The following is a 23,038-nucleotide window of genomic DNA, read 5'->3' as shown; positions in this document are numbered from 1 at the left end:
CACCCAGCAACAGCTCTCCGCCTTTCCCAGGGAATTAAAGATAATTAGCAGCGAGTTGGGCGCGCTGCCCGCGCGGGAGCCGCAGGGAAAACCCCAGCAGCGCCGCTTCCCACGGTGCCGTCGCGCCCCAAAGCGCTGGCAGTTGAGGGGCACCGGGCGGACTCGGGCCGCACGCGGCGGCTCCCGACACAGCGCACCCCGCTCCGCTCCCGACCGCGCCGCTCCGCAGGCCCCGCCTCGGCCCCGCCCCCCGGTCGGCAGCACAGCTCGGCGCGCTCCCATTGGTGGAAGAGCGCCGCGCCCGCCCCGCCCCCTCGCGCCCATTGGACGAGCCACTCCGTTTCCCGCCCCCGCGCCGCCCGCCCCCGCGCCGCCCGCCGGCGCTCCGGACTGCGGGCAGTGGCGTGCGGCCGCCGCAGCGAGCGCCGGCGGGAGCGGGTTCAGGCTTGGCTCGGCGCGGCTCGGCGCGACTCGGCTCGGCTCGGCTCAGCACCGGCTCCACTTCCCGCTCCCGCTCGCCATGCCCGACCCATCCTTTGCACCGCGGGCTCCGAGCTGCTGAGCGGGCGGCGTTGGCGTGGACGCGAGGGGACCGCGGCTCCGGTGCCCGCTCCCGCCCGCCGCCGCCGGGGCGCTCCGCCGGGCGCTGCCCGCATGCGAGCGGGCGGCCCCTGAAGCGAGCGGCCGTCGGGGCGCGACGCGGCGGCCGGAGGGGGCGGGTGCGGCGATGGGGGCTCTCCCGGCGCTGCTGGGGGCCGCCTTGCTTTGGGCCGGCGCCGGCGCCCTCGTCAACCTCAAGTACTCGGTGGAGGAGGAGCAGCGGGCCGGCACCGTTATCGCCAACGTCGCCAAGGACGCGCGGGACGCCGGCTTCGTGATAGACCCCCGGCAGCCCACCGCCTTCCGAGTGGTCTCCAACTCGGCCCCCCACCTGGTGGACATCAACCCCGGGTCTGGGCTGCTGGTCACCAAGCAGAAGATCGACCGGGACCTGCTGTGCCGGCAGAGCCCCAAGTGCGTCATCTCGCTGGAGGTGATGTCCAGCTCCATGGAGATCTGCGTGATCAAGCTGGAGATCAAGGACCTCAACGACAACGCGCCCAGCTTCCCCACTGACCAAATCGAACTGGAAATCTCAGAGACCGCCAGCCCTGGCACCCGTGTCCCACTGGAAAGTGCCTATGACCCAGACTCGGGCAGCTTTGGAGTGCAGAGCTATCAGATCACCCCCAACGACCTCTTTGGGCTGGAGACCAAGACACGGGGAGATGGCTCTCGCTTTGCTGAGCTGGTGGTGGAGAAGAGCCTGGACCGCGAGACCCAGTCCCACTACAGTTACGTGATCACGGCGCTGGATGGCGGTGACCCGCCCAACTTTGGCACAGTGGAGCTGAGCATCCGCGTCATCGACTCCAATGACAACAACCCTCTCTTCGAGGAGCCGGCCTATACTGTCAGCGTGCCTGAAAATGCCCCACCAGGCACACCAGTCATCCGTCTTAACGCTTCTGACCCGGATGAGGGCACAAATGGGCAGGTGCTCTACTCTTTCCACAGTTATGTCTCTGACCGGGCTCGAGAGCTCTTCCAGATCGACCCTCAGAGCGGCCTCATCACAGTCAGTGGTGCCATCGACTATGAGGAGGGACACGTATATGAGCTGGATGTGCAGGCCAAGGACTTGGGACCCAACTCCATCCCTGCCCACTGCAAAGTGACCATCAGTGTGCAGGACGCCAACGACAACCCTCCCCTCATCAACCTTCTCTCTGTCAACAGTGAGCTGGTGGAGGTGAGCGAGAACGCCCCTCCGGGGTACGTCATCGCCTTGGTGCGGGTCTCGGACCGCGACTCGGGGGCCAATGGACGTGTGCAGTGCAAGCTGCTGGGCAACGTACCCTTCCGGCTGCAGGAGTATGAGAGCTTCTCCACCATCCTGGTGGATGGGCGGCTGGATCGTGAGCAAAGGGACCAGTACAACCTCACCATCCAGGCCAAGGACAATGGTGTCCCCTCCTTGCAGGCTACCAAGTCCTTCACTGTCAAGATCACCGATGAGAATGACAACCACCCTCACTTTTCCAAGCCCTACTACCAGGTCATCGTGCAGGAGAACAACACTCCGGGGGCCTACCTCCTCTCGGTCTCAGCAAGGGACCCTGACCTGGGCCTCAATGGCAGTGTCTCCTACCAGATCGTGCCCTCCCAAGTCAGGGACATGCCTGTCTTCACCTATGTCTCCATCAACCCCAATTCTGGAGATATCTATGCTTTGAGGTCCTTCAATCACGAGCAGACCAAGGCCTTTGAGTTCAAAGTCTTGGCGAAAGACGGGGGCAATCCCTCTCTGCAGAGCAATGCCACTGTCAGGGTGATCGTCCTGGATGTCAACGACAACACCCCGGTGATCACGGCCCCACCGTTGGTCAATGGGACCGCGGAGGTGTACATCCCCCGGAACGCAGGGGTTGGCTACCTGGTGACAGTGGTCAAAGCAGATGACTATGATGAGGGTGAAAATGGCAGGCTTTCCTATGAGATGGTGGAAGGAGACAGAGGATTTTTTGAGATAGACCAGGTCAATGGAGAGATAAGGACCACCAGAGCCTTTGGGGAGAATGCCAAGACAGCCTACGAGCTGATCGTGGTGGCTCACGACCATGGAAAAACATCCCTGTCGGCCTCTGCCTTGATTTTGATATACCTGTCCCCAGCCCTGGATGCCCAGGAGTCCATAGGATCTGTTAACCTCTCCCTTATTTTCATTATTGCCCTGGGGTCTATTGCAGCCATTCTTTTTGTCACCATGATCTTCGTGGCCGTAAAGTGCAAAAGGGATAACAAGGAAATCAGGACCTATAACTGCAGGTAAAGAACATCTTTATTTCTGTGTACCGGCCAGGGGCTGCTTTGATTTCTGCGAGCACAGTTATTTTTCCTTTTGCTGTTGTATGCCTGGGGTTTTTGCTTTAGCAGCAGCAGCGAGCCGCAGGTCTGTGAGATGTCCTTAGGAGCTTTAGAGCACTTCTCAGGGGGAAGAAGCGAGCCCCATGCCGAGGTGCGGGCTGCCATCATTTTTCATTTGCCAATCTGTTGCAGCGGGCGTTGGGTTCTGCTCTGTACAGAAGTGCCTTGGGGACAGATCCACCACCCCACCCACGTGCCATGGGACCACAGAGTGGCATCCTGGTGGTGCCCACAGCAGCGGGGACCGCGGGCCCTTCCTTCTCTCCAAGAGCCATTGTGTGCCTGTGGCGTGGATGCGGCTCAGCCACGGACGACAATGCTCCCCAAAGCTTCCCATCCCCACAGGCGGATGGAAGTGATGGGGACTCAGTGTCTGTGAGCTGGGCTCTCGCAATTATTTTTGCAGCGCTGCATTCTTTTGCCCGGGCTGAATGCGGGCGCACGGTCCGAAATGCAGGAGGGCAGGTCAGCGCCTGCTGAAAGGGGAAGATGTGGAACCGAGCCCCTGAATATGTAACAGCCCCGCGATTATTGTCTCTCTTTTACTATTCTCAGTGTTACACAAGTTAGTAGACAAACGCTAACCACACATGAATATCAATCAGATGCCATAAAAGAGCAGCTGCAATGCCTCATAAATGGTTTAATCCTGTTACTAGTGAAATAGCCATGACTTCTCCATTCCTTCAGCACTGAGTCATTTCAGATGGGAGGAATGGAAATTAATTTTGCTCTACCTTTGAAACCTGGCATCGCCTGTGGCCATTCGTTGGGGGGGGGTGGGGTGGGAAGGGGGATGTGCGGTCCTTAAAGTTTTATTTATGCAGAAATAATGCTTGAGAGTTTGATTTTTACACCCCGTTTTCACAACATGAAGTGCATTTATAAGCCTTTTTGCACGATGGGGGAAAAAAATCATTTGCAAATAAAACTGGCTCTGTGCTGTGTTATGGGGAGCTAATATAGCAGATTTCTTGCCAGCTCGGCCCATTAAACACGAATGGGATCCGAACGTATAAAAATCACGTCGTGGTGCCCCTTGCAGCTTCACGCGTGTGTATGGGCGCTGGGTTTGCTGTGATGGCTTAGGGATTAATGAAGTGCAGTTTAATTAAATAATTGGTCAATAGAGAAAGGACAACAAAATGAATGCCTGCGGGAAATAAATCGGGATCTCGCATTGCCAAACTTAAACATTGAGGTAAACAAAACAATTAAAGCTTCATCAAGCGTTGTTAGGCGACTCGGCGGCGTATAGATTGTTGGCACAACAGAAATCCCTGCCTTGCTCTGATTTATTGCCGCGCTCAGGGGAAGGCGCGGGCTGCTACCCGTGTGCATCTGATCAGCAGGAGTCAGCTGCAGAGGGAGAGGGGCAGTGGATCGCCCCAGCCCTGCCTGTGGTCATCGGGCACGCCGTGCTGTGCCTGCACTTGGGCTTCCAGTGCTTTATTTCTGAGGTTCCTCGCAACATCTGGCGGAGAGGCTCCATAAAACGTGTGAATTTACGGGGCACATAAGGTTATATGAGAGAGCTCTTCGGCTTGGTGGCATTTTCATGCTCAGGCAATTAGCTTTCTGGAACAAGAGTATTTTCCCAATATTTGCCTTTCTCGATAAACTCTATTATTCATTCATCCTATTATTTTGGCTGCAGCTGTTGTGTTTGGTGGTTGTTTGTTTTGTTTTTTTTGTAATACATATTAAGCAGAAGGGCAACTCCTGGCTTTCAGGTGTGCAGCGGTACAAGCTGCAGTGTGCCCTGGGAAGTGCTGAGCTGCCCAGAGCTGTGCGTGCTCTGGTGGGGCTGTGTTGGAGGGAGCAGCCCCAGCCCTCCGAACTCAGCCTGCATAGTTAGCACAACGGTGGTGTTCCTTATGTTCTTAGTGCTGCTTTATGGTAACTTCTTTACCATCCCCCCGGTGTTATGTAGAAGGCAACAAGACACTTCATCAGCTGATTCTTTTGGCAGATGGGAAGCAAAATAGGGGAAGAAAGGCAGAGAAAAGCAAGCTCGCAGTTACAGGGAAAAAAAAAAAGAAAAAAAAAAGGGTCAGGAAGGATCATTTCTTTTTGCGAAACACAGTTGTAGTTCTCTGATTTCCAGCAGACGAAAGCCTTTCCCAACAGGAGGGTGTGTGTGTGTGTCAGGGGACGAGTGAGGAATAAGGCACGGCTGGAGGAGAGATTGCAGAGATCAGGTATTGCCAGGAGATAGCCAAAATACGAGCGCTTTGGATAGAGTGCTAATAAACAAACGGCCTTTGGAGTGCGAGAAATAGAGCTTGCCAGCCAGGGCTGCTTCTGGGTCTGCTTTATTTACTGCTGTGGAAAATGAACTGGGAAAAAATCCACTATTCATTTTGAATTTTCATTACGGGGACCAAATTAAATCACTTTTAAAATCCTTATTACACATGGAAATGAATGCAGATACCCTTTTCAGCTCATGGATTTTAACATCTCCATTTTTCTCTTCTCCAGGCTGGACTTTACTCCCAGTCACTAAATATCAGCAATAAGAAACACTAGAAAAAAAGCAGGGGCATTTCCCCTTTGCTTTTCATGTCTGACCCGAATACGTTATACGTAGGAAAATCGGTTCCAGACTGTTCTGTGCCACAAGAGCCCGAACGTGACGTAATGCGCGTGACTGAATCCTGCACAGAGATGGGGCTGAGCCCACCAGCTCTCCAAGTGCTCCTTTCAGGGGCAGAGTTCGGGATGCTCTCAGCTCTTCCTTTTTCTTCCCTCCCCCAGAATCGCAGAGTACTCCTACGGGCATCAGAAGAAATCAAGCAAGAAAAAGAAAATCAGCAAGAACGATATCCGCCTGGTTCCGCGCGACGTGGAGGAGACGGATAAAATGAATGTTGTGAGCTGCTCCTCCCTCACCTCATCCCTCAACTACTTCGACTACCACCAGCAGACTCTGCCACTGGGCTGCCGCCGCTCCGACAGCACCTTCCTCAATGTGGAGAGCCAGAACAGCCGCAACGCTGGCTCCAACCACATCTACCACCACACCTTCACGGGGCAGAGCCCCCAGCAGCCCGACCTCATCATCAACGGGATGCCACTGCCCGAGGTGAGTCCTGCCTGGGTACCGCCGATGGCGCCGGGCTGAGCCGACACTTCGATGTTGCTTTGTGATGGGTGGTGGGCAGAGAGCAGGTGCTTGGCTGGGCGCTCATCTCCATCTCTGTTGGGAGAGGTGGGCAGTGTTGAACCGCTTCTTGTGGGTTCTGTGTGGTCGTGGCAGGTGTTCACAGGTGGGTGTTTCTCCCACCAGCAGCAGTGCCCAGTTGGGGGATGCTGGCGTGGCATGGCATGGCTCTGTGTGCTTTGCAGCTGGACTTTGAGCGCGTTGACTTAAAGGAAGAGGTGTTTGTTGGATTGACATGAGTTTTTATGAGGTCCTTAAAGCCTTCTTGGGGACATTGCTTATCCCAGATCTCACAGGGGATGCAGCACACGATGGTGTGCTGCCAATGGGGGGTACCAAGTGAAGGTCCTGCTGCGCTCCAAGCTGTCCTCATCAGGTTCTCCTAATTCATTGGCTTTCCCGTACATCACAGGCATCATTTAATGTTGCTTGTTTGTCTCTCTTTGAATTATTGTTTAGTATTAAGCAAAACAATCAAAGGTTTGTCATGTTTCCTGCTTTGAACGGAATAACAAAGCTGAAAAAGCACCTAAAATATTTATGGTTAGTGCTGTTCTGCGCTTGCGGTACTGGTGTAAATGCAAAGTGATGCTCCTGGAGACTGTGGAGCTGCTTCAGATTCAGACTTGTGCTGTGGAGAACAGAGCCTGGCCTGCTGTGAGACAGCAGGACTGCTGGATTTATCAGAAAGAGTGGTGATGCAGTGGGACAGGCTGCCCAGAGAGGTGGTGAAGTCCTCTTCCTTGGAGGTGTTCCAGAACCACAGAGATGTGGCACTGAGGGACGTGGTTATGGGTATTGCGGGGGTGGGTTGGGGTTGGACTAGATGATCTTAGTGGCTTTTCCAACCTTAATGATTCTATGTAGTGGTGAAGCACACCCTGACCCCTGGTGTTTTAGCACCCGAGCATAGAACCAGTGTTTGTGGATGCAAGTCACAGAGCTTTGCCCTTCCTTCTCCCCGAACCTTGCAAGACAGGATACATTGCTAAGTACTGGTACATGGCCTGCAGAAATGAATTTGTCTCTGGTGAGAAGCACTATGCTTTGCTGCCCTGGAGTGTCAGCAGCCCTGTGAGGGGGTAGTGGGAGGCTCCCTTCCCTGCTCAGAGCCTGGCTGCCTCCTGCTGAGTGCCCTCATGAGGCACTGTCGTGCCCAGAGGGGTTCTCCCAGCCATGGATGAGTGTGGAGCTGCCATCCGTGAGGCCATGGGCTCTCTCACTGGGGATGTTGCAGTACAGAAGGGCATGGTCAGAGAAATCCCAACTGGAGGCTGCTTGGATGTTTCTTTTGGGGTAGGAATGTTTTTTATTTTCATTTTTTGAAAGAGAGCCCCCACAGTGTGTTTCCAGCTCTTATGAGGACACTTATCTTACTGGTGTTGCTGGGTGCAGCCCACTCCTACAAGCCCAGGTGCCCCCTGAGTATGAGGTGGCTGCCTGATGCTAGAGCGTTATCAGGAGCCAGCAGTGACCGTAGCCACCTCGTCTGCCACACACGGTGTCTGCAGAACACGGCACCAAAGGGAGATGTGACCCCTGTGTTACCACCCCCATGCCAGGTTATTGTGCATCACCACGTCATGTTGTGCATCTTCCTTATCTCAGATTATACATCATCCCTATGTCAGACTGTACATTGTCCCCATGCTGTTCATTTTCAGCATCTCAAGTTGTTGTGCATCACCCTGGTGTCAGGTTGTTGTGCATCATCCCCAAGTCAGGTTGTTGTGCATCACCCACATGTCAGGTGCTGCCTGCAGAGTCTCCCCAGCTTCTCCACGCTCTGCACAAGTGCACCCCAATCACTTGCCCTCCTCCAGCCCCTTCCTGCAATCCCACTGCCCAAATCCTGCTCCTTACACAGAGTGCTGCTGCCTGTACCCACTGCTGTCTGTCATTTTGCCAGCGGTTGCTACGGGCTGTAATTATACCCCTGTGCAGACTGCTGTCAGTACACCTCCAGGTGAGGCTGATGGAGCAGTAACAAACCCATCCCGAGCGTGGTGTTCCTGGAGTGATGAGCTCTCCTCTCAGCACACTGGGAGCATGTGGCAGGGCCGCCTGGCGGTGCCTGCAGTGACGAGGCTGCTGCCGCGTCCCCTGGGAGCCTTTAATAGGTGTCAGTGTCACGGAGATAGCGCTGATGCTCCACCTCGGAGTCACTTCTCCTCCCGCGTCGATGGAAGGCAACGCGCTGCTTGATGAGAGATAAAGCACGGAGGTAAACATGTTGCTGCAGTGTCACTTAGCATATGATGCTCGTGTTGGTGGTGAGCGGTTGCCTCTGAGCGGGAGCACTGAGTGGTGCTGTGCTGCTGGGCTGCAGTGCAAGGCTCATTGGCTCCAACAGCCTCAGGTCTGGGATGCATGGAGCCGCGGTTGTGCCGGTGCTAATGGGATTCCTTCTCTGGGCTGTGCATGGTGTGGTGGTGGCACCAAGTGTTCCCATCTGCCCTGGGCTCAGTTTGTAGCAGAGAATGGGGAAGGCATTGCCAGTCAGTGCTGGAGCCCAGGGCTTTGTTGCTTGCTGAACATGGGGGCATCAGATGGGAGTCCAGTGGATGTGTGGTTGGATGGTGCATGTAGACTGTTGGACTTTGTACCAGGAGATGAGGAACCTAAAGTAGTTGGAACCATTAGGCAGCTTTCTTGATAAAAATGCGCGATGCACTGGGGCAGTGTGGAAACCAGTCTGAATGCAGGGTGTTTTAGGATCACTGGGACACAATTTGCATGCAGAGCATCCACCCTTGGGTAACACTTGCATGCCCAAATTTTGGCTTGAAAAGAACACCGCCTGTGTGCAATGGCTTCCTCCTGTGTTCCTGCAGCCGTCAGGCACTGTGTTTTTCTGGGGGACATGGCTTTGGGAAATGCCACCTCACGGGTGGGACATCTCCCCTGGCCAGGATCACACCAACCCAATGCCACCCCAATGGAACAAGTCAACACCCCTTAAGGTCAATGGCCAGTGGCATCAGGCACGGGCACCCCAGTACCAGGGGTAAGATAGAGAACAGCTGCATTTGTGGTCATCCTGCCATAGTCCCTGCCTTGCCACACTCTAGCATAATCCTCACTCACACTGATTTCACTTGGGCTCCTCATAGCAGCAGGGATTATTGGAGCGAGCAACAGTTGTGGGATAAGGCCCCAGTGGTTTCAGATAGGCTTTTTACTACCTGGAAAGAGCTCCGCTCGCCATAGGAAATGGTTTTCTAAGCACAATGGAGCAATTTTCGTTTCAGGCAGCGCAGGCACTTTCTGCTCTGGCTATCTCGCGGTGTTAACGAAAGCACATTTCTACAACACACAAAGGTTTTTGTTTTGTAAGGAAGGAAATGAGCGTGGCTGTTCCTCTTTCTCTGTCATTTCTCTACTTGTCAATTCTTTCTTCCCCTCCAGCTTATCCTCCTCTTCTCCGCTAGCCTTAAAAAGCCCCAAATGTGTCTGTTATAATCACATTTTGTGTGTTACAACCAGAATGAATGTACTCACTTTAATATGCTCGGTTTGAGGAAATCAGTTTCTGTCTGGTATAACAGACAATTTGTTATAAACCGTGCCATTTAGGAGTGAAGGGCCTTGCTTTACTGTAACACTGGGGAAACGTCATGATACATAATTGGAAGGGATTTGGCTTGCTTCTCAGTAATACTGTGTATAGAGCAGGAAAAAAAAGGAGATAATTTCCAAGCCGGAGAAAGTTTGCAGCACTGAGACATGCCAGACTGTTGAAATAAGGCTTATTTTAAGTAGAGATAATAATTAAAGCATTATCAGCAATGATGTTCAACTAGTCGGAAGAGTGCCTTCGCAGAAAGCGTTGCCAGTCTTGTTTTCTCCTTGGGAGGTCACTGTAACTCAGCACTTTTTTCTCTCCGCGCTGCACCGAGATGTGCAGGCACGGGTCACGTCTCTAATTAGCACTGCCGTCTTCTCGCGCGTGAGCATCTCTGTCTGGCAGTTAATGGCAGCCTGGCTGCTCTGTGGGCTGCCAGCTCTGCTGCCCCTCTCTGCTGCTGGAGGTGGCCAGGTGCTGCATGGGTTCCACTGAGAAGCCGCAGGATGGCTCTGCAGAACCTTGTGGATGGCTGGTGGCACTTGTGCTTTGTGCCTGTGGGCGCTTGGAGGCTGGAGGTGGCAGTAGGGGGGTGTCGGGGTGGGAGAGGTTGTGGGACTGCAAGCACAATGCCTGCCTTGGTGGGGTTGTTTCTGTGCAGCATTGGGTCACTGGATGCTCCCCTGGCACTGAGGGACAACATTATGGACGTGATCAATGGTCTGTTCCCTTCTGAGGTCTGTTCTATTCTGAGGTCTCTTCTGTTCTGAGGTCAGCTGAACCCAATTGTACATCTTGTAACGTGATTGCTTCAAGCTGTCTGATTTGAAAAGTTCATTTGAATGCCTTGCGATGGAGATAAGTGCTCCAGCTCTCATTGATGGTGTGCAGTGGCTCTCGCCCATCACTGCTGCTCTTTGCCAGGCGTTGGGTTTGGCGGTGTTGGGTTCAGCACCGGACAGCTCCTGCGCTGTTCCATGGGGGCACCATGTGCTGCTGGGAACCGTGGGGAAATGTGGGTCAGGGCGTGATTTGATGCTGGCAGCTGTGTGGGGAAGACATCCACCTCTTCATCCACCTGGGAAAGGAAATGATTGTATAGCTATATGTAGCATCCTAATGACCATACATTATATGTAATATATAATGCACCATATGCTTGCTATAGACTATCACAGAATGGCTTGAGTTGGAAAGGACCTTAAAGATTGTCTTGGTCCAATGTATTTATATAAGTATATGAGTTTATATGTATTTATATAAGTACATGAAGTGTATAGGGCTGTATACTGTATACAGTTAAGTAAATAATTATATGCACAGTCATATAGTATGATTTTTGGTTGATCTTGTGTGGAGCCAGGGCTTGGACTCGATGATCCTTATGGGTCCCTTCCAACTTGAAATATTGTATGATTCTATATAATGAGATGCATATAATTTATTTTCATACTCTTTGTTGGGGTTTTATGGTTCACTTTTACCAAAAGTAGAGCAGCCCATCTTGCTTTGCTGTTAGAAATTTTGGATTTGATGCATAATTCTTACTTGTCAACTCTACAAAATAAACCTCCCATGAGTGTATTTACACATGGTAGATAAGGCTTTTCCCTTAAATTAGGAAAGACTTACTGTAAGCTTTTTAAAAATTACATCCAAAGGGTAGCCTTGCACAGTATTTATAGCCTTTTGTATAGTAATTTTTAAATTAGCTCTTGTATTGAACAACACAAACCTTGTGGCTTCCTTCTGTAATTTGTTTTGCATAAAGCACCTGCATGCAAAGGAATATTTAGGGCCAAGCACACATCCCCTTTGGGTAACCTTACACAGGGCCATGGTTTTCTCCTGGAGCCTTCCCAGGTGTTTGGGATCAGAAGCCCTCAGCCAGGTGCCCTTCTGGCCCCTTTTCCTGCTTTCAGCGGGAGTCTGATAGGTTGAGGATGGAGCAGAGATGGACTTTGTCTCCAGAGGGTCACCCTGCAGAGCTGCCATCCCTTTCTGCCCTAGTGCTGTAGGGTCGTTATCTTTCTGATTTGTCCTATGGCCAGTCAATGTCCTGCTGTTTGGGAATTCACTCCAGCGCTCCCTGCTTTGCCCTTTGAGACCTGAAGGGTAGAAAGTTGCTGAGAGCTCCCCTGCTTCACTGCAGGGCAGGTGATGCTGCTCTGAACTGTTGTAGGTTTTACGATTCCCTTTGCCCCTGACTGTGACACAAAAAATTGCACAACCTGTCCTGGTCCCCAGTCTATCACGTTGTCAGCATCGCTTTGGGATGGAGTGTTTGGAATACAATGGAGCATCCCAGTTATAAAAATGCTTTTCCATCCTCTGGCCCTTCCTTTTTTCCAGCCTGCTTTTTCCTGGAGATATTGCTGTTGCCCTCTGAGTTTTATACATAGATACATATGTAAATATAAATACATAACAGTGCCAGCAGCTGTGCCCACTCCTGCTGCCCGGCTAGGTTGTATATGGGGCTGTGCACAGCTTCGCTTAAATAAATGATCAGATATTGTTCCCAGCAGAGGCAATAGTTGAGTTCCAATCATTTTCTGTTAATTAAAATACAGGATGGTCTTATTTGTAGCATAAATAGTTGTAATCTGTGTACCTATAAGAGTAATTATAATTTAAATTAGAGTGTGCTTGGCATAGGCAGTGAGCGTGTGTGCAGCACAGAGCACAGACCTCATCCTGGGATCCCTCTCACTATCCCCAGAAGCATCCCAGCATTCAGCAAAGTGAACCTAGTCTGTTGGTAGCCCCAAATGTGTTTTGAGATATTTCTGTTTGGGTAACATGCATTGCACCAGTGGGAGCTTTGATGGAGAAGAGGCTGTGGGATCATCGCTGTGGGATCCCAGTGTGGCATCCTGACCAGTTCTGGAGTGAAATGATGACTGCAGCAGTGGTCAGTGCCCTAGTGGCGGTGCTGGGCACATCGGGGTGACCCCAGCAGTGCTCTGGGGCTGTGTGGATGAGCTCTTTGTCTCTGCGTCCTGTTGGAGACTTGGAGGTGAATGCCGTGCTGCCCTCACGGGGATGTGAGCTTGTCGGATTACACCATCTTTTGTAACGGCAGGTGTATGCCACAGGGCAGGTTTTAAAATTCCTGTGTTGGTGGATTGCATTAACCCATACTAAGTCAGGTATGTAAAATTCCATTAAGCAAAAACCCTCTGGCATTTTCTCACCAACGCGAGAGATCTGCAGGCTGTGCTAATGCAGTGCGCGCGCTCATCTATTAGTACGATGATGGTTTTAAAATAATAACATTTATCTTTGGCGGCGGACCTACAATAGTGCACGCAGAGTACAATTTTGTGAAAGGCTCTGCAGATGTTGCCTCATTCAATCTGGGTCAAAAGGAGTGCTTAAAATCATAAAGGTTAGAAGGAGATCAAATAATTCTGTGTTTTTATTGCTGAATAATGCACTTGGAAAATATCATTCACCATTATTAGACTAAGTGAGTACAGAAAACACAGGACTCAATAGTCATTTCTCACTATTGGCTGATTTTACTGTTTTTATAATGTAGCTAAATTCCCTGCTATTGATTGCGGCATCGATTATCGATCTGCCAATCTGAACATAGCACTGGTGTGGGCACACGGGAGTGTAACGACTGCAGAATTCTCTGCCTCTTCCTGCGGCGCTCCATGTGCGCAGACGGATGTATTTTGGGAGCTGTCTGTGCTCTGCAGTGATGTATAGGGCCCGGGGGCCCCGTGCCCAGATGATGTAGGAGCTGTGCGTGAGCTCAGGTGCGCTGGGCGGTCTGCTGGAAAATAACCAGGCTGGTGCCGCAGCACGGACATTGCTCTTCCAAAGGAACACAAATGAAGGAGACAAAACTGAAGAAGCACCTGGAGTGTGTGTGTTGTTTTCCATCCACTGAAGTTGTATGAACCCCATTGTGCAAACCCAGCGTGCCAGCTCCCTGCCCAGCTTCCAGGATCAGATTGACAGCTGGGTGCTCAGCCGTGGATCCACCGCTGGTGGCATTTGGTAATCAGATCCATGTGGCTGCTGGCAAAGACACAGTGCCCAGACCTGCATCCCCTGGGAGAGGCTCTTCCTACAGTCTGCATGCAGTTCTCTGGTCCTGTCCCTTGCTTGCTGTGCAGGTATCCCTGGTTTGGGGAGAAATAAGGCATTTTGGCTGCCTTGGGATGAAGCTCTGTGTTCGAAATGGGAAGAGTTTTGGAATCTGTTATAGAATCGTAGAATCATGAAGGTCAGAAAAGACCTCTGAGATCATCTGATCCAACCATCTACCCACCTGTATCGTGCCCATAACCACGTCCCTCAGTGCCACATCCCCATGGTTCTGGAACATTTCCAGGGACGGTGACCCCAGCACTCCCTGAGCAGCCTGTGCCAGAGTCTGGCCACTCTTTTGGAAGAGTTTTTCCTGATTTCCAACCTGTTCCTCTCTTGTTCTCCTCTCTTGGTTGTTGTCAGCATTAATATGCCATTAACACATGCTCATTAGGAGGAGAATGATGATACCCTGCAGAACATGGGGGAAGCCTTCATTAGGCACTAACATATTGAACCAAGCTGCAGCCTCCGCTTGGGGAAGCTGCTGCTCAGCGTCAGGTTTCTGCACCTTCTCCACGATGCTCTGACAAAGCCCCTTGTTTCCCAGCCCTTGTTTTGCTGTGAGTGATGAATGTGGCCGGCCTGGATCCAAACCCCTCAGGGACCTGAAGTGCATCCTCCCCCAAGGGCAGATGGGAGACCATGGCTTCCTGTGTGCCGACTCCGGGGTTAACGCTACGAAACCCACGCTGAATTTGGAGCTGCTGGGGGAACAGCTTTGCTGCGAACCGAGGTGTCACTTCTGCTGCTTTGCTTTTCACACCATGGCGATGTTGGAAGTGCCTGCCCGGCCTCGCTGCCCTCAGCCACGACCCGCTGCGTGGGGCAGGGTGATGTGATGCTCGTCCTGGAGTGACAGCGTCGCTCCGTCAGTAGGAGCAATGCCGAGTTCAGGTGGGAGGAGCGTGCTGGAGCAGCACATATTTAAAGATTAAGACGCTGTCGACGTGCAGATGTCTGTAGCGATAGGTAACAATGAGTGGACAATGAGGACCATATGTGGCTTTTAATCAGAATATATTCTAAATGGGGCGATTTCCTAGATCTCCGCCGTGCCGACAGCTGTCCTCTGCGTCAGCTCCCCGTGATGCTGGTGGCTTTGCCCCCCGGTGCTGCCCACGCCACGCGGACCCGCGGCCGCGCTTCTGGGTGCCGGGTGAGCCATGTAAGCCCCGTGTGAAATGCATCATTCATAAACTGTTTAGTGCGACCTTTTGTACGGTAGCACTAATTATTATTATCACAGAAGCCCAGTAAACTAGACTAGTAATTATCAGGGATTTATTTGAATGGACAGCTAAGCTATTCTTGGCAAGTTAGTCAAAGCAGTTGTCATGACAGCTACACAAATGTGTCTTATGAATTGGGTTAATTAGGGTAATTAATAACTGTTGTTTTGCCCTTTTTAACAAGGTATTGCCTAGACACTATCAAAAAATAGCAATTGTACCTAGCAGATGTATTCTTCTTCCAGCAGCAGCCTTCAATTCGCAAGACCAAAGCTGTAAACATCTGGCACTTTGGAAGGGAAAGTGCCAAAACCAGGGGGCTCGAGGGTTCCTGGTAATCCCTCTGCTGAGCTGCCGGCATGTTGGTCAGCCTCGTTACTGCTGCTGTTGTTGTTATTGCTTTAATTCTGTGCAGATGAATGCTTTTGTGGGTGGAGAGGGCAGCGCGGTGTGCTGTGACCCAGCGGCCGTTGGGGCAGGCTCTAAGTGACAGGGCTGAATGCTGGGTTTGAAACCATTTGAAATGTCTGTGAGTTATTGCTGTTTCACTCGTGCCTCATCGGGATGGCTGACTGGTGCCAGATCTCCCGCTCCTCGCTCAGGCACAGCATCTGTTTCTTTCAAAACAAGTGTTTGCTGAATAAATGGTTTTGGGTTTGTCATTGCTGATACCGAGTGATCGGAGCAGCCAATGCTGTTAATAATAGAATAGGACTGAAGAGCCTCAAAAGGTGGAGGGGGAAGAAGTCATTCCCATCCCAGAGGCATCCCCTGCATGGCACATTTGGGGATGATTCTGCGGCTGTGACATCCTGCAGTGTGGGAGGGAGCTGCCAGGAAGGGAGGCAGCACTCTGCATTCCTGTTGTTTCTCAGGCTGTGGTTATAATTAGCAGTGCCACCAGCTGCAAATACAGGTGCTGGGAGACAGCAGGCACGGGTAGCTGGTGGTCACTGGCCACTCTTGAGGCTTGCAGTCGCCGTGCCAGCAATCGCCATCCCATGCCAGCAGTTCCCATCCTGTCCCAGTGGAAGTCCTCATCCCATACCAGTGGTTCCCATTCCATGCTGGTGGCTCTCCCCATCCCATACCAGCAGTGCCCATCCCATGCCAGTGAGTGTCCCCATCCCACACTCACTCCTTCCCTGGAGGATTTGATGCCAGTTATTAAAAATGGCCCAAGCTGACAGATGTGACTCAGGAACATTATGTAAACTTTGTAGGAAAATGACCTGAATCCATGGCTGAAGGCTCTGGCTGGTTCTCCAGCTGCAAAGAGCCTTGTCTATTTTTATCACCCCTGGGCTTTCAAAGCCCTCTTTTAACTAAAGCTTATTTGATAACACACATCTTTTAAAAAGAAAAGAGTAAAAAAAAAAAATGAAGGAGGAAAGGGAAAAAAATCCCTAAGAAAAACACCTCTATGGAGAAGGTATAGTTTTAATGAAGAAATATTTTACACTGTTCTACTACAACCTTAGGGCTAATAGCCTGGAACTGGTACTTTGGCTCCTTAAAAAGCCCAACAAGACAAGCCAATTACGGCCTCTGAAACATTTTTATTTTTAGTTCCTTGTAATAGCAATTCATCCTCGGCTATGGTACATTAACTGGAAGGAACACGAAGTAGTAAGGTTTTGGCATCTTTGTAACAACGCACGGGCTGTGTTTACCAGCTGGTTCCTAAGACGGGGCGGGTTCCCCCACCGCTGGGACGGATGGGAGACGGGTGACGTGGGCACAGAGTGGCACGGGGATGGCGATGCTGTCACAGACAGCCCTTGGAGCAGCAGGTTTGCCTCCGTGTCCCCGTGCTGCTGCGCTGTGCTGACGCCTTCCGTATTTTTAACTCGGCTGCAGTGGTTTTTTTTGGTTTTCCTTCTGCGGTGACAAATCTGTGATTTCTTCTGTTCCCTGTGAAAGGTGCCGCTCTGACCTGCCACTCCGGAGGGTGAATGACAAGGATTTTATTTAGCTCTGGCAATGGGAACATTTGAAAAAAGGTTCTTCTGTTATATTTGTTTTCATTCCTAATAGAAGGAGGCAGGCAAAGGACAGTTCTGAAAGGTTTTTTAACAAATCTGTAAGTCATGCCCCATTACCCCAGGGCTGCTGATTAGATCCAGATTGTTTCTTGCACTACTTAAAGAGGGGTGCAGCCCTCGCTGGAAGCTGCATCCATAGATCCATGACACAGCTGCAAGTTGCAGGCTCAGGTGATGGGAAAGGCCTGCTGGGAGCTGTATGGGTCACTGTGCTCCTGCAGGGTACCAGCTTGCAGCAGAGTGCCCGTGGGGATCATTGACCCCAATCCTTGCTTTTGGGGGATCTCCTTCCCAAAAGGCATTCTGCAGGCAGGGGCTGCTGGCAGCCTGCTGCAGGCTGTTAGTTTGCCCTCCCCTACAGATATGCCCTCTGTAGATTCAATGCTTTTCTTTGGGTTCTGCGGTGCTGGTGCTAGGCAGCTGCCCATGGCAGCTCCTGGCTGCGTGGCGGCTGCTGGAGAGCTTTGATGCTGGAAGTGCCACGTGAATGGAAGGGGTTTTGTTATTGCCTTTTTGCTCTCCATAACGATGCTGTAGATTTCTGATATGTTGACAAATTCAAATGGGTAATATTATTTGCGGCTTTCAGGAGTGTAATTATGGCTTCATTGTGTGTCGCCGCTCTCAGGATTCAATCTGGGTTTCTAATCCTATACCCTTTTTCAAAATCACATCACTGCAGCTCCTTTCCTTCTGCCTTCGATCCATTTTCAGACCAAAATGAGAAAGCCCATACTTATTTGGGGAGGGGACAGGAGTTCAGAGCGGATTAGTGGGTATGGCAGCGCCGTAATGCAATCCGTTTTGATACTTTTGCTCATTTCTGATGAGCGGGGTGATGCTAGAGGCTGAACTCTCCCAGTGATTTTTCTGCAATGCTTTTTATTTTATCTGGAGAAAATGGAGGCTGGACTCAGTTCCTTCAGCGTTTAATAACGTCCATCAGAACCAAATGCCCTTTATTTAAGCTGCAATAATAATTAGAGGGTTGGTGGTGTTAAGCAGCCATGGAGTCTGGCTCTGAGGAACGTTCATTGTGCCTCATTAAATTTGGAATTAGTACTTAAAAGGTCAGAAATAAATATTCTGTTTATATTTCAGGGATAGTAAATCTAAATAGCTGCTGTGTTTGCACATCCCTGTCTCTGCTTGTTCCTGCTGAACTGAGCAAGGCACCACTCCACTCGGTTTAGGCAGCAATCAGAGTGTCTGCAAAAAAGCCCAACCCAAGAAACCAACCATGGTTTCATTGATCAAGGGCAGGAAAATCATCTGCTGTATTATATCTAATTATAAAACATCAATATCAGATGCCTAAATGCACTTACTTTTTCAGAGACGCTGTGTTGCTAGTTTACAGTTTGCAATCTCTTACTTTAGCAGTAAGTCAGGATATAGGAAAAATGCCTTCGCAGGGAGATGCCAGAGGTCAGATCCTTTTCACTTTTTCAGGCTTCCCCAGGTGTCTCTTCTTAAATACCCCTTAACGATAACCAGAAGTGTTCACATTTGGTCAAAGGTTTGGGGCTGGTTGTTTGTTTGGAGCTGGTTGTTTGGAGTCAGTTATTTGGGGCTGATTGTTTGAGCTGTTTTTTTTGGAGCCAGTTGTTTGGGAATGATTGGGGTTGGTTGTTTGGGCCTGGTTCTTCATTTGGGGCTGGTTGTTTGGGGTCAGTTGTTTGGGGTCAATTGTTTGGGACTGGTGGTTTGGGGTTGGTTGTTTGGGGCTGGTTGGTTGTCTGAGGATGATTGGTTGGTTGGGGTTGGTTGGATGGGGTTGGTTGGTTGGGGTTGGTTGGTTGGTTAAGGCTGGTTTTTTGATTGAGGCTGCTTGTTTGGGGTTGGTTGGTTGTTTGAGGCCCGTAGTTTGGTGTCAGTTGTTTGTTTGGGGCTGATTGTTTGGGGTTGGTTGTTCAGAGATGGTTACTTGGGGCTGATTGTTTGAGGCTGGTTGGTTGGTTGGGACAAGTTGATTACCTGGGGCCGGTTTGTTGATGTGGTTTGTTTAGGGTTGGTTGGTTGGTTGGGGCTGGTTGTTTGCAGCACTTTCACTGATGGTGGCTATGAGGCTGTGTTTCATGCTGCATCTGTTCCCTGCAGGAAGGAGTCTCAGCCCACTTACTTATTTCCCACGGGGCAATAAGCAGCTTGCTTACTGATAATGACTTCCAGCCATGGCTGAGCGGGACTTCATTTGACCCATCCCCTCCTTTAAAATTATCCACATTTCACAAGTGCAGCTTGAGTGTTCTCATGCAATTTACACGTATTCTGTATTACCCACAATATATCGTGGGCTGTAAGAATTAAGCGTTGGCGAGATTTTCAAATGGGGAGCAGCAGTTTTATTACATATTGATTGCCTTGCATGGAGCAGGACTGAAGAGCAAAAGGAGAAGCAGCACCACCTGCCCTGCTTTTCCCACGGGAAGACCGTGTGTGTTTTTGTGAACAATTTGACATTCCTCTGGTCCTGAATGTGCCTGCAGCATGATGACTGGTCAGCAGACCTGTGTTCCTGGTGGCCACGTGCGTCCTGGTGGGGTATTTTGGGAGGATTTGCTCAAACCCCAAACAAGAGATGCACGTTGCAGCCTGGGAGAAAGGTCCACTTTGTTTCCTGGTAATAAAGGGTGACATGCAAGCTTTATTAACGAGGCACGTAGGGGAAAAAAAAAGGCTCAAGGGACAACTCTGAAAAAGTGGCGCTAAATGTGTCATTTTTGTGAAGCCGATTTTCTGAAGGGTTCCTACGCGCTTTGGCAGGAGGTTGCAGCAGGTTGGCAATAATTTGTAGAGAGATGGAAATGTTTTCACCCCGAAGTGAGAAGCGGAGATGCAGTGGGTCAGGGGTGCGGGGACGGGTGCCCCTTCCTGCGGTTCAGGAAGGATTTGGGGCATCCATGCATTCCTAGTGCCCGGGGAGCGATGTGACAGCCTGGAGCTGGGTGCTGGGCAGGGCACACAGCCGCCCCTTTAGAGATGCTCATTTGTATGTTTTCCGCATCGCGGCTAAAACTCAGGAACAACAGGCCCTGAATTATTGAGGTGCGGAGGGACAGCAGCGTAATGCAGCCCTGATTACCCCGTTGTAAAGCTTCTCCCTGCAGCCCCTTTGGGTCCCGATGTCCGGGTTGGAAGAGTTGCATTGAAACTCTGCATCTTCTTTAACGGAAATGGGAGCCCTCAACAACAGCTGGGGGGGAAACAAAAAAAAAAGAATTTTAAAATGTCCCTGCTGATTGCTTGATTCTGAGCGTGCCTGATGCCGTATTTATATTTGTGTTGCTAAGGCAGCGGTTAGAAGCACTTTCCGAATTAGAGCCGGGCACTCCCCACGGCCCCAAGCATGCCTGCCCACTAAGGGCAGAGCAGTAACATGGTCTGACACCAGAGAGCACAGGCACCATGTAGATGCTGCTCAGTGCCCCCTCATACCTTAGTATAAGGCATATTCACACAGCGTGGGGTCCATCCTGCCGAGCGCTGAGCATCCTTCACGCTGAGCTGAGCGGGAAGTGAGAGTGGGCAGCACTGGGGGTGGCCCTTGACTCAGGCTGAGGACCCTCCCTCTCTCCTTTTATTTTTACTGATCTGATCATTAAGAGAGTGTCAGCTTGTTTGCTTTTACCAAAATAATGAAGAAAATGTGGGCCGGACTCTTGATGCTGTGAGTTATGAAGAGCATGCTGTTTCAACAGCACAACAAGCCTTACCTTGTCCCTCTTTTTTGTGCTTTGACTTTGTTCTTGGGGCCTCATTAAGAGAGGGAGCGTATCCTTTTCCAATTAAAATGTTGACATGTTGTAGACGTTCTCCTTCCCAGTCGTTTTGCCTCTGTTTGTAAGTGATTACACTTTGCAGGATGAACTAGATTTAAATGAAGTGAGCTTCGATTGAATAATGCAAATTATAAAGCAGCCCTCCTCCATGAAAAATCTCATTCCCGTTTTATTCTCCCGGTTTGATCCCATAGCCTGCATGGAGATCACTTTCACAGATAATCCCATAACTACCCAGCTACCTCAGAAACCACCTGGAGCGCACCTGGCTGCAGTCCCTGTTGCCATGTTGCTCCTTGTCCTGCCGAGATGTGGAAGGGATTTGCATGAGTAGTGCTTCTTTTAGTGATGTGCTGGATTTAAAGCCTGGGGACAGCTCCTGAGTATGATGAAAGATCTCCTAGGAAGTGGAGGGGGGAACATGGCATCTCTGGCATTGCATCTTCATGATTGTGGCGGTGCGGAGCATCTTGAGTGGTGGGCAGTGCAGAGGATCTGCATAGGAAAGGTGTTATTTTAGCCAACCAAACTAATTCATAAGGACCTGTTCATCAGGCAGTGGTTTTGTTTGGTTCAGGTTTTGTCTTTTTGGTTGCTGTCAGAAATCAATGACAAAGCTCCCAGGGTCGTTGGTCAGATCTGCCGTGAGGGCTGGAGTTGGGCTGGGATAGAAGCTAGGCTGGCAGCCTGGTAGAACCACATGGAGGTGTTTCAGTGGGTTTTGGTGGGGTTTGGTGATGTTTGGGTATTGTTTGGTGGTACCAAGTTGAGCATTACCCACAGGTGGCCCTGGATGCTCCATTGGAATCCAGTGCTTGGTCCACGTGCTGCCAGTGCATTAAAGCTCTGCGTGTGGGCATGCATTTTCCTCTCTGCTTTCCCATGGCTGCCTCCCACCCTCCATCTCTGCTGGAGATCCCCAGGTTGGCAGCAGTGGGACTGATGGGCAGACGCAGGATCAGAAATGTTCTGCAGTGCTTAAATCTTCGCCGCTGCGTGTTTTAAAAATACATGTGTATGCTTCCTGCAGAGACACAGAGCGCTTTAACAATCAAAGTTGTGCTGCAGGAACAAGGATGCAAGAACTGCAGGGACCAGTAGTTTGTGCAGTAAATCTCCTGCGTGACTCTACAGCAGTAATTACTATGTGAAAGTAATAACTGAGCTGTGCTGAGTGCTAGGCCAACTCCCCCGGCTCGCAGATCCTTGCATGTTTCTCTCTGGGAGGCTCCTGTTTGGTAAATTAGATATTGTGCTGTATTTCAGAAAAGGTCACACTTAACCAAGGCTGCCTTTGCTTTATTATCTCAGTACAGCAGTATAACCTCAGCCGGGGTACGATTGGATTTCACTTTCGGCTCTGCTGCAGCAGCCCCGCTCCCTGCATCCTGCCGTTGTGATTACGTTAGCAGCAGCCTCTGCTTTCCTTTATTTATTGAGACATTAAAGATGCATGCATTTATTTTTACCATGTTCATAATTGCCATAAAAACAGGCCATAGCATCCCCAGGTGGCTCTTTGGAGGGAAAGCAGCTGCGGGGCTGCCTCAGGCTCCTGCTACCTTCCAGCCATGATCCACCGTGTCGCAGCAGCATCCCAACACATGGCTCCTACCATAGCTCCCACCATGTCCCACCACATGGCTGTCACCATATCCCACCATAACTCCCACCATGTTCCACCGTGTTTTTCACCATGTCCCACCACGTGGCTGTCACCTGGTCCCACCACGTTCATTCCAACCATGTCCCATGCTTGTGGCTCTGTGGTCTCATGGCTGGTAACACCCTGCTGTTCTGGCTTTTTTTTCAACCTATGTTTTGTTCCATCCTAGCTGTGAAAACTGAGAGCCCAGGTTCTGTAATCTCAGGTTAAAAGACAGCATTTCAGCTGTGGTGTTTGTCAGTGGGCTTTGCCTGCAAATGACAAATCCATTGACTTTTCTCCCACTCTTTCACTCCCTTCCAACTTTTAACCATGCCACCCATTGTCTGCCTTTTTACTAATAACAGAGCCAATGTCTCTGAGTGAAATGATTTGAAACAAAGAAAAGTGCCTGCATTAAATTCTCTGGCAGGGGATTACCTTGCTGGCATTTACATATCTATGCAATAAATATTTTAACATGTTAATTATACACTAATAAGAAAAATACCTTTTGAACTTTCAGTCA

General features: G+C 50.7%; 1 protein-coding gene across 1 annotated transcript in view; it reads left to right on the top strand.

The window, feature by feature from the left end:
• Positions 1-696: 696 nt before the first annotated feature.
• Positions 697-23,038, top strand: part of PCDH19 (protocadherin 19) — a 52,006-nt gene continuing 29,664 nt past the window's right edge. Inside the window, exons 1-2 of the mRNA XM_031594299.2 lie at positions 697-2,868; positions 5,728-6,055. Coding sequence (XP_031450159.2) covers positions 728-2,868; positions 5,728-6,055 — 2,469 coding nt within the window. The 5' untranslated portion in view covers positions 697-727. The remainder of the gene's footprint in view (positions 2,869-5,727; positions 6,056-23,038) is intronic.

This window comes from Phasianus colchicus, chromosome 14, assembly GCF_987193195.1.
Source record: "Phasianus colchicus chromosome 14, bPhaCol1.hap1.1, whole genome shotgun sequence".
Lineage (NCBI taxonomy): Eukaryota > Metazoa > Chordata > Aves > Galliformes > Phasianidae > Phasianus > Phasianus colchicus.
Note: the sequence above shows the minus strand (reverse complement) of the source record. Positions and strands in the feature narration are given on the sequence as shown.